At 42.8% G+C, this 11,503-nt stretch overlaps 1 protein-coding gene across 2 annotated transcripts in view; it reads right to left on the bottom strand.

Moving 5' to 3' along the window:
- Positions 1-466: 466 nt before the first annotated feature.
- LOC116250127 (protein PHYLLO, chloroplastic) overlaps positions 467-11,503 on the bottom strand; it is a 76,706-nt gene continuing 65,669 nt past the window's right edge. For both annotated transcript variants that reach the window (XM_031623555.2, XM_031623556.2), the window contains one exon: positions 467-1,382. In XM_031623555.2, coding sequence (XP_031479415.1) covers positions 1,085-1,382 — 298 coding nt within the window. In that variant the 3' untranslated portion in view covers positions 467-1,084. The remainder of the gene's footprint in view (positions 1,383-11,503) is intronic.

Raw genomic sequence — 11,503 nt, 5'->3', positions numbered from 1 at the left:
GCATTGAGAAAATCAACAGACTTAAAACATTTATAATTCAGCCACTTACAAAATACAAAAAAAAAAAAACAAAGCAATTCATTATTTGTCAATTCAGACAGCGAACATCGTGTCCAAAAATGATCAAAACATCTAAAGAGTGGAGCTCCCAATTAGGGCACTCGTAAATTATCCATAAATGAGAGGAAAACCTAAATGTAATGTCAGTTTGACAAAGCAAATAGAATTTGTCAAGAAAAACAAGAAGAAATTGAAACAAGGAGATTAATCAATCACACAAGCGAAGGTGACCTTAGTTGAACAGGATCTGTTCGATAGGTTGTACAATAACAACTTGATCAAATGAAAAGTTCCAAATGAGATAACATCCTAAAGAGCACGAACTTTATATTTTGATTCATTAGTCAATTACATTTCATATATATCGAAAACGAAATCTGAAAAATGGACATAAGAGACACCAATGGAACCCAGTATTTTCTCATATTTGCCTTGTATCAACAACCCATCATTGTAGGTGAACTACGGATCCACTTAGAAAAATGAAACACCGTCACAATAAAAATATTATGTATCAAATAACAAAAATATTATGTATCAAATAGTCGAGCAGAGGAGCAAGCTCGTCTAAGGATAATGTGCAGGGAGATGGCCCATGAGATGCTGCAAGAGGCTCAGAGACAAGCCACTCTGAAGGAAATTCAGTGATCCATCATCTAGAATATTACATATCTGCAGGTAATGTATAGTCACCTACGTTTCGTGGACACTGCCACCAACTGATGCTTCCATGATCAAGAGCATGACCTCTTTCAGTAGGTATTCATGCTAGAAAGCCATATTTTGGCAGAAAAGAGGCACAGATGGTTAAGCATAATGCAAGCTTCACCTCCCTCGAGTATGTACACAAAGCTAAAGTCCTCAAGATATGACCAAGATGCATGGCAGAAGATGGAGCACGTTAACTGAAAATAAAGGTGTGACAATGCATCCCGTTCTTTCTAAGGAAGGAAATGCCATCCATGTGTTCAACATCAACCATCCTGACAGCCAACTTTTATCCCCAACACGTAGAGGGGTGTTATCAGGTCATTAAGTCAGAGCCATTTGAGAACCTCCGAATGGCATTTATAACAGGAAGAGGGCTCTCCAAGTGAACAGCATGCCCACAATCGGGTACCACAAGTACACGATGAAGCTCCCTCACCTGCTCACATTCTTCATTGTATGTCGCTGTGCTCACAGGATGATCTCTACTCGTATTTACTTTTCTAGTGACATCAGCATACATCTGCTCAGTAATCTTTCGGAATTTTGCATCTTTCTCCCCTACAATGAAAAGAAGTGGCACCCTGCAATGTCTCAGGTCTTCCCAGAGGGACCTGAAGATAATGGAATACTCTTATCAGATTCAAACAACAAATTCTATGAACACTACTTGACTCTTGAGAAATCAAAGGTGATCAAAAGATGCACATACACATGCACACATGTGGACAACTGATTTCTTGTGAGTTAGTCCAAACTGATAAATATGAACACACATGTGCATAACCACAGGATAGTTGATGCTGAGTAACTTGTACCTGAGAATCCTTGATATCACGTGATTCTTATTCATGGGCAACACCCTCTGATAAGGGAGCAATGAAGTTTCTAGTAGGCCTGTGTGTTCTTTCGTTTCCTACAAACTCTTCTTTTTGCGAAAGCTACACTAAATGCTTTTCCTGATTTAAAATTTTAGATAAGGACATATTATGCTTGAGATCTACTCCAACAAAAGATCCAACTAAAAATATGAAATTGCAATGTGAAATTTCCGAATATTTATCAGCAATGCTATTTTGGTGGGTAACTGCGCTTATGCAAAATATTACTTTTATAGAAATTATGTTTTTCAACAATTAGGAGTCCAGAAATATTAGCAGGTTTCAAAAGGACGCATACAGCCTATGGTCAAAGTTCAAGACACAACTGATTTATTGGTCAACTTACAGAAGAAAGTTTCTTGTAGACCACAAAAAATTCCTTTTTTTATATAAATATTTTATTCAAAATCAACCAAATCACATATACAATCATAGGTCACGCTTGGCAAAATATAATGCCCATATTACTCAGCAGTTGTGATAGAAGTTGTGGCCAACTATTTAAGAATATAGGGAGTTTGAGAAGAAAAATATGGTTGATGGACATGGTTCTTTCACATAAGGCACTCCCATTTAGTCCATGGTCCAATAACTGGTGAACCATCACAGGAATACTTAACTTCGGCAAGCGTACACCACATTATGATAATTCGATTCTTAGACATTTCAAATGCATCATGGACAGAGTAAAGCAATGTAGGTTGCCAACTCTGCACCATAAACACAGACTATTTCCCACTGGTTACTTGATCATTACTTTCACGGATTCTACCTTGCCAACTCTGCATCATAAAAACAGAGTATTTCCTATTGTGTACTTGATCATTAATTTAACCACATGATCACAGTGAGATTCGTTTAGTTGCAGTGCCATGTACAGCAAGATTGCCAACTCTGTATTATAAACTTGGACTATTTCCTATGTCACATAGGTACGGGTGCTGGTAGAGGTACTGGTTCGGACTATTTTCAAAAAAGTTGGGTACAGGGGTACGACTTTATATATATATATATATATATATATATATATATATATATATATATATATATAACATAACATAAGAATTCAAACAAAATAACACATTCATGATTCAAAATTTATAATTTCTAAAGAAACTATTGAACAAAATATGAAAACACTGTATGTGTTTCCTGAGTGTAAAGGGTGTAAAGAACAAAACTGAAATCCTAAATTTTCGATAGGAAAGGACTCAGTCAACCTTGATCGAGTCCTAAATCGGATGGATACAGTCCTGGGTACGTTGACCGTATTTGGTATTGTTTGATCAGTACCCAAGAGGTATCCAGGACAGTACCAGTACCAGCACGGGTGTCCTACTTGACCGGTACGGGTATGCTGCTTTTACAGAAGTACCCATGTGACAAAGACTATTTCCTATTTTACACTAGATCATTAACTTCACATATGATCGATGTTAGCAGCCACCTGCTACAAGAAAAAAATCACCCACACGCACTGCTCTAACCCAGTTAGATTGACCCTCACCAAAGGAGAATCCCTATTACATCGATAACCCTAATTGCACCCACAATTCCCTTATTTATAGCCATCTTATGGGTCAGTCCAGTAGATCCGATTCCAGATCTGAAACCTAGACACTAACATTACTTGCCCCCTTCAAAAAACACCTTGTCCCCAATGTGTGAATAGCTGAAAAGAAATTGCTGTTGGATAAAGAGTCCTCCCACGTGGGTATTGCGTTACATGCTGTGTAATTATCAAGGCACTCCGTGCAAGTACAGTGGATAAAATGGTGTATGTTAACATATCATGTATAGGGAACCGGGTCTGGATCCAGACCCGGTCCCATGGGCACGGGTACCGAGAGTGGCTCGGTACCCTAGGCGTTTTTCCCTCTTATTTAATCCCACTTATGGTGTAATGGTTGACAAAGTGGAATAACATTTTCTCTCTCCTAGGGTTGCGGTTGTGCACCTAGGTCAGAGCTTCTCCGTGGTTTTTCACCTCTCTCTGAGGTTTTCCACGTATATTGTGTGTTCCTTTTCTTTCTCTCCATCTTGGTGTGTGTTTCTACATGGTATCAGAGCCAACGCGTGAGAGATCGTTGGTGTGATAGTCGTGTTTCGCCGTGTTTCTTTGCCGCTGCTGTTTCCGCCGTTTTTTTTTCTGCCGCTGCTGCGCCGCCGCCGTCCAGCGCTGCCAGCTGCGCCGCCATCGTCCAGCGCGGTTGTTCTCTGCTGCGTTGCCACTGTCCAGCGCCGCCATCGCCCATTTCAGCGCCGCCACCGTCCCGCGCCACCGCTGCCCACCGCCGTCGCTCTCTTCCACACCGCCGCCGTCCAGCGCCGCTGCCTCTTGTTTGTCGTCTCTGGTGCTGGGTATTCTTTCTCCTTGGTGATTGTGATGGCCGAGGAGATGTCCCTCAAGATCGATGATGCCCTAGACTCGGGCAGCAATACCAAGAGCGAGATCTTGCCTGTTCAAGTCACCTCCATCCGGCTGAACAAGGATAACTATCTCTCTTGGTCGGCTGCCCTAGAAATTGGGATAACCAGTCGTGGTCGCCTGCCCTACATTACTGGGGAGAAGCCTGCACCTTCAAAAACCGATCCGCGATGGGCTACTTGGACGTTGGAAGATAGTCAGGTTAAAGTATGGATTATTAGTTCTGTTTCTGCAGATATTCAGCCTTTGATCTTGCGTAAATCGACTGCCTACGACATGTGGACTGTGCTTGCACGGATGTATGGCCGTAAGAAGAGAGTATTGCGTACGTACCAAATCAAACGTAGCATATACTCTCTTAAACAGGGTGACTTGTCTGTAGCCGCCTTCTTTGCAGCCCTAAAGACTAAGTGGAGGAACTTGACTACCATGTGAATGATGACTGGCACTGTGGGTCTGATCATGCCTTGTACTGGGACAAAGAATGGATGGATCGGACGTTTCTTTTCCTCGGAGGCTTACGCGATGAATTTGAATCCATTAGGAGCCAAATTCTTAATTGTGACGAGGTCCCCGGAATTGAAGAGGTGTATGCCCGTGTGGAATCTGAAGAACAGCGTCGATAGGTGATGCATATTGAAACCAGTCAGGGGAGTTCTCCTTCAGCCTTTGTTAGTCGTGTTTCTGGGATGGGACAGCGTCCTGTTCGGCGGTGTAGCCATTGCAACAAATCAGGACATTCTGTTGATTTTTGTTGGGATCTTCATCCTGAGAGGCGGCTTGTCCGGGGTCGTCCTCCTTCTAGCCGCTGGAGTCCTTCTGTGCCTGAGCCTAGTCAGAGTAGTCCGTCAAATGTTGCCAAATCTAAGCTTTCCTCCGATCAAATCAAAGAACTGCAAGCGTATATCAGCCGACTGTCTACTACTCAGGAGGATACTTCCACGTCTGAGGGGGCTAAGTTAGCCCAAGCTCTCGTGGCTACTAGTGACCAAGGTAATTCCTCACATGGTGATTGGATTGTTGACAGTGGTGCTACGCATCATATGACAGGGGACCCTAAGATGTTCCAAGAATACAAATTGTCTTCGGGGCAGCAACGTGTATCTATGGCTGATGGTTCTTCTATCTCTGTGGCTGGAAAAGGGAGTTTGTCCTTGTTAAATAAATATTGTCTTCATAATGCTCTTCATGTTCCCAATATTCCTGTGAATTTGCTATCTGTCAGCAGTATTACTAAAGAACTGAACTGTAATCTGATCTTTTCTGCTGATCGGTGTTTTCTGCAGGACTTGGTGACGGGGCAGAAGATTGGGATTGGTTCGGCTATTGATGGACTCTACAGACTGCCTATGCAGGTTGCGTCCGCTCTTATTTCAGCCACTAGTGGACAGTTGTCAGGCGTAGAAGACAGATCTACTATTATGCGATGGCACGAGAGGCTTGGTCATCTTCCGTTTCCATTGATTAAGAAGTTGTTTCCTAGTTTGTTTCATTCTGTTTCCATGGACTCCTTCACCTGTGAAGTGTGTCAGTTGGCTAAACATGTTAGGGCCTCGTACCCTATTTCATTCAATAAAACCACTCGTCCATTTGCTTTGGTTCATTCTGATGTTTGGGGTCCTTCGGGAGTACCCACTTGTCGTGGTTTTCATTACTTTATGACCCTTATTGATGATTACTCCCGTTGTACGTTCGTGTATCTGTTGAAAGAACGTAGTGAAGTTCCCGTTATTGTCAAAAACTTTGTGGCCTTTGTTGAGACTCAGTTTCAGACGTCTGTCCAAGCTTTTCGCACTCATAATGCTAGAGAGTATGTCTCTCAATCCCTAGATGATTTCTTGAAGAGCAAGGGTATTGTTCATGAAACGTCATGTAGTTACACACCTCCCCAAAATGGCGTGGCTGAACGGAAGAATCGCCATTTGCTTGATGTTACCCGGGCCCTTCTGTTCCATCGTCAGGTTCCCAAGCGCTACTGGGGTGATGCGCTTCTCACTAGTGCCCACCTTATCAACCGTATGCCTACCCGTGTGTTGCAGGGCCATTCCCCGTACTCTATGCTTTGGCCTACTCAGAATCCCTGGCCTCTTACTCCTCGGGTGTTCGGGTGTGTCTTTTTGTTCATGACCATAGTCCCACCCTCAAGAAACTTGATCCTCGGTCTGTCAAGGCTGTCTTCCTGGGGTATTCCTCCACTCAGAAGGGATACAAATGTGTTGATCCTACCACCTCTAAAGTCTATGTTTCCCGGGACGTCACCTTCCATGAACATGAGGCATACTTTCATGTGAATCCTCTTCAGGGGGAGTATCTAGGGCACAGTAGTGAAGAGTATTCCTCAAATCAGTTGATTCAGTTTACGGATTTCTTGGATTACAAGGCCAGTGACAGTGTGGCAGACACAGTCAGAGATGATAGAGACCGTCACATGGACGAGGGTCTTGTTGATAATCAGCCTACAGCCCGTGATCATTTCTTTGGCCAGGTGTACAGAAGGAAGAAGACTGATGTGATTGAAAATGTTGATGTAACCAATCCCAATCCTGTGAGCTCCCCGGATGACCCAAGTCTAATCAATGAAGAGCTTCCTATAGCCCTGCGCAAGGGCACCAGGTCTTGTACTTCTCATCCTATTCAGAGATTTGTCTCTTATGCGAAATTGAGTAAGAATTACAAATGCTTTATAACATCCTTGTCTAAGTCTGTTATTCCCAGGTGTGTGGAAGATGCTAGAGAGGATCCTAAATGGCTACAGGCCATGACGGAGGAGATGAATGCCTTGGCAAAGAATGACACTTGGGAAGTTGTGGATATTCCCAAAGGGACTCATTTAGTTGGTTCAAAGTGGGTGTTCAATGTGAAGTACAAACCAGATGGTACTGTGGAAAGGTATAAGGCTCGGCTTGTTGCAAAGGGGTTCAGCCAGAAATATGGTATTGATTATCTTGAAACCTTTGCCCCTGTTGCCAAACTGAAAACTGTGAGGGTCATATTAGCTCTTGCCGTAAAAAAGGGGTGGAGCATGGATCAACTTGATGTTAAGAACGCATTCCTGAATGGCCATCTAGAAGAAGAGGTCTATATGAGTATGCCTCCTGGATATGTTCAAAGTGAAAAATGCTGTCATCTCAAGAAAGCCTTGTATGGATTAAAGCAGTCTCCTAGAGCATGGTTTGAAAGACTGAGGATAGTGATGAAGACAAATGGATACAAACAGGGAAATGGTGATCACACCCTATTCATTAAGCAGAGAGATGGCCTGGTGAGTCTTCTTCTTGTGTACGTTGATGATATGATAGTCACAGGTGACGATGAAGAAGAGAAAAAGAAGATGAAGGAGAGGTTAGCTGCTGAATTTGATCTTAAAGATTTGGGTAAACTAAGGTACTTTCTGGGGATAGAGATTGCTCGGTCAGAGACAGGGCTGGTTATGAGCCAAAGGAAATACACTCTGGATCTTCTAAAGGAGACAGGCAAACTTGGGTGCAGACCCTTTCTAACTCCAATGGAGTCTGGTACAAAGATAAGCATTAAAACTGGTAACATCCTAGATGAGGAAGGAAAAGGGCGGTATCAGAGGCTGGTTGGTAAACTCATCTACCTTACTCTTACTCGCCCTGATATTACTTATGCTGTGAATGTGTTGAGTCAGTTTATGCATGCTCCTACTGATTGTCACTGGAAGAGTGCAGAAAGAGTGTTGGGGTACCTAAAGAATGACCCAGGAAAAGGATTACTCTATACTCAGCAAGACCAACTTAATATTGAAGGATACTCTGACGCAGATTGGGCAGGATGTACTGATACTAGGAGGTCTACCACAGGGTACTGCATCTTTCTGGGGGGTAACCTGGTTGTTTGGAGAAGTAAGAGGCAGGAAGTATGCTCTAGATCCAGTGCTGAGGCTGAATACAGGGCTGTGGCTATGGGAGTTACAGAAATGTTATGGTTAAAGATTCTCCTAACAGATATTGGTGTTGAAACAGAAGAGAAGATGAGGATGTACTGCGACAACAAGTCTGCAATTAATCTTGCGAATAATCCCGTTCTGCATGACAGAACTAAACATGTGGAGATTGATCGCCACTTCATACGGGAACGCATAGATTCAAAGGAGTTGATCCTACCTTATATGAAGTCTAAAGATCAAATTGCAGATGTTCTAACCAAAGCCCTATGTACATCTCAATTCGAGAAAAATGTAAGCAAGCTTGGCATGTTTGACATGTATGCCAAGCTTGAGGAGGAGTGTTAACATATCATGTATAGGGAACCGGGTCTGGATCCAGACCCGGTCCCATGGGCACGGGTACCGAGAGTGGCTCGGTACCCTAGGCGTTTTTCCCTCTTATTTAATCCCACTTATGGTGTAATGGTTGACAAAGTGGAATAACATTTTCTCTCTCCTAGGGTTGCGGTTGTGCACCTAGGTCAGAGCTTCTCCGTGGTTTTTCACCTCTCTCTGAGGTTTTCCACGTATATTGTGTGTTCCTTTTCTTTCTCTCCATCTTGGTGTGTGTTTCTATAGTGTATATAAATGCATTAGCACAACAGCCTCTGCAAACGGATGGTGAACGCCACTGCTTTCCCGCCATTAGCTCTGGTTAGGCTCTCCAAGTAAACCCAATAAACACAAGCATGACCATTGAATTTCTCCCTTGCTCCATTCACCATGGGCTTCCTAATTTATTCACATGGTTTGTCCCTGAAATTATCCTCACAAACTATACAGATCCCGGTATTAATGCAGCTTTGTGCCTCAACGGACTTAAGACCAAGTGTAATGTTATTAAAAGTGTTAAAGCACTCTACGTCCTTATTTCCACTCGCACCTTTCCCGACCAGCTTGGCAACTGCCCCACTTCATGTCTTTTCCACAACCTCTTGCCTCCGACCGAAGTGCGACTCTTTCTAAATGAATTTTCCTGTTAGCCATTCTTGCTTCCTCCTCTGCAATTCGTTTAGAGCTTCAATAGCACATCCTTGCAGAGAAATTGACATCTTAAGTCCAAGGTTTCGTTCCCTGAAAAGTATACATTGCACTACCATTGTCTGTGTGTAAAGGGTCAACCATTTTCTTAGGAGATGGAAAGATTGAGGTTTCAATGGTTGCAGCTGATCCACCTTCCCTTCCTTCAATTCCAGTTTCATGCAGCTCCCGTCATTAGGCCCAAGAAGCCATAACATAATTCCCATGGCAACCCCAACTTGTATGCATACAATGTCCTTTAATAAACTCCTTAACCATACAATCTAAGGTATTGTAGATGTTCAAGAAGTTATTGATGCCATTAGCTACCACCAGTCCTGCCACAGAATCACCTGGTGTGATGGCAGCAAAATTGTGTGCTGACAAACAACTGAGCATCAAGGACCTAGCTCGGTGAATCTGAAGATAGAAAATGCAATTATTAGTGTTTAAGTACAAGAACTTCTTCATAACCTGAAAAGCAAGCAAAAATGCTTCCAGCTCCCTGCGGTAGCCTACAGGCACAATGTATGGACACTGCTAAAATTTCTTCATTTCCGTGGATTTATTGTCAAGCAAAGCATTATCATTATACCAGTGTAGGTGAAACTAAACTTTTAATTTTTTCATATTTCTTTTTTATCAAGGGAAGTAGTTGTTGGCTGCTCCCAACAGCTAGAAATCTAGCCGTTGGAGCTGCCCAACAGCTAGCTCCTTTTCTCCTTCTTCCTTAAGGAACTTGAGTCCCTTGCTTTGTATAGGCTTGAAGGCCTGGTCTTGTACCTTATTTGAGATTAATTAGATATGTTACACCTCTAGTTTGAGGTTTCTCCTTGTGTGATTTCTTGGAGTGGCTGGTACCTTCAAGAGCGTGACTCTTGAAATGTTTCTTTTATCAAGTTGAGGCCTCATTTACAGTTCCTAGTATTAGCCCCCATGCAGGCCTGATTGTATTCATAATCTAAATCCATTGAAAAATAGCCAGAATTTGCGTGAGCAACTGAAGTTCCATCCGAGAGAAAAGAGGACTGACCAAAACTTGATGTTTTGGATGTAACAATAGGTAACTGTAATGAACTGCAGACTTGCTCTCTTAGATCAACGCATGAAAAATGGGTCTTTCAATAGTTCTCTTGCAGAAGGCCTTTCTGATGCACGAACTAAACATTTCTCAATAAGCATCTTCACATAAGGATCTTTAACTTTACCTAAGACTGCAGACTTGATTCCAGAAGAAACTTTCTTATAAATCTGAGCAGGATTCCTGCATTCGCTGTAAGGGTACTCAAAAGTGAGGTCTTTGGATCCCATTGTTATGTTCCTAAATATCGTGACATCTATGACCCGCATCCATGGGGGTTTGCCAAGCTGCAACACACGCCTTTTCCCCCTACCTTGTTCTGAGCTGCAACACAGGCCTTTTCCCCTTACATTGTTCCAAGGAATGTATATGAACTTCATGAGGCTCGAGTGTACCTGGATTTTTTGGTGCTAGGGACATGACATCAGTGTGAACCTTAGTTCATCAAAAGAATTTACCACCATCATGATCCAAGAGGTGCTCCTCTGCACCAGCAATGGCTTCATCAAATATATATATATGTTTGGAGAGACGTCAGTGACTTCTTTTCCTTCCATTCCACCGGCATCACCATCTCCTTCACTGCTCTCGTCCCCTGGGTACTCCCAGGCTACTGATTGAGCTATTCTTCAGATTCTTTGCTGAGTTTGCAGCAATCCAACCCATAGTGATCCTTCTTCCGACGTTTTTTGCTGGTGCTCGTCTAAAGGTTTAGGACTTGGTCAAGACATTGCTGCCTCTCCTGCCTGGTAAGATTGGGGTTCATCGGAGCCCAATGAGGTCCAGGAAACTGCAGCTGACTCCCTTCACTCTCTGGGTTTTTGCCTAACCACCAATATTCTTGATCCAGTCCCTCTATTTCCTCTTCCAACTCCATTGGCTGCTCCTTGGGCCAGACTGGCCTGCACGTTTCCTCGTAGGGCTTCCTGCCTAAAAAGAGGAAGAGTTGCCACTGAAGCTGATAAGATTAGAAAGAATAATATTTGATTAACATCGAAATCTGCCCTAACTCCTCTTTATATAGACTAGAGGAGAGAGAGAAGTTACAAGAGAAACATCTAAAGGAAAAGTTATTACAAAAGTACCCTCTTAAACCTAAAACTGAATATAAACACATCTTAACACTCCCCCTCAAGTTGGAGCGTATATGTCAAATAGGCTCAACTTGGAACAGCAGCTTTGGAATGGTCCCCTTGCAAGAGCCTTAGTAAAGATATCAGCCGTTTGCCCTGTAGTTGAAATGTGTGAGGTACTTACAAACCCCTTTTGAATCATGTCTCTAGTATAGTGACAATCTACTTCAACATGCTTGGTTCTTTCATGAAAAGCCGGATTATTAGCAATAAACAGTGCAGCTTTGTTATCACATAACAGTT

The sequence above is a fragment of the Nymphaea colorata genome, chromosome 3, assembly GCF_008831285.2.
Source record: "Nymphaea colorata isolate Beijing-Zhang1983 chromosome 3, ASM883128v2, whole genome shotgun sequence".
In the NCBI taxonomy this organism is placed as follows: Eukaryota; Viridiplantae; Streptophyta; class Magnoliopsida; order Nymphaeales; family Nymphaeaceae; genus Nymphaea; species Nymphaea colorata.
Note: the sequence above shows the minus strand (reverse complement) of the source record. Positions and strands in the feature narration are given on the sequence as shown.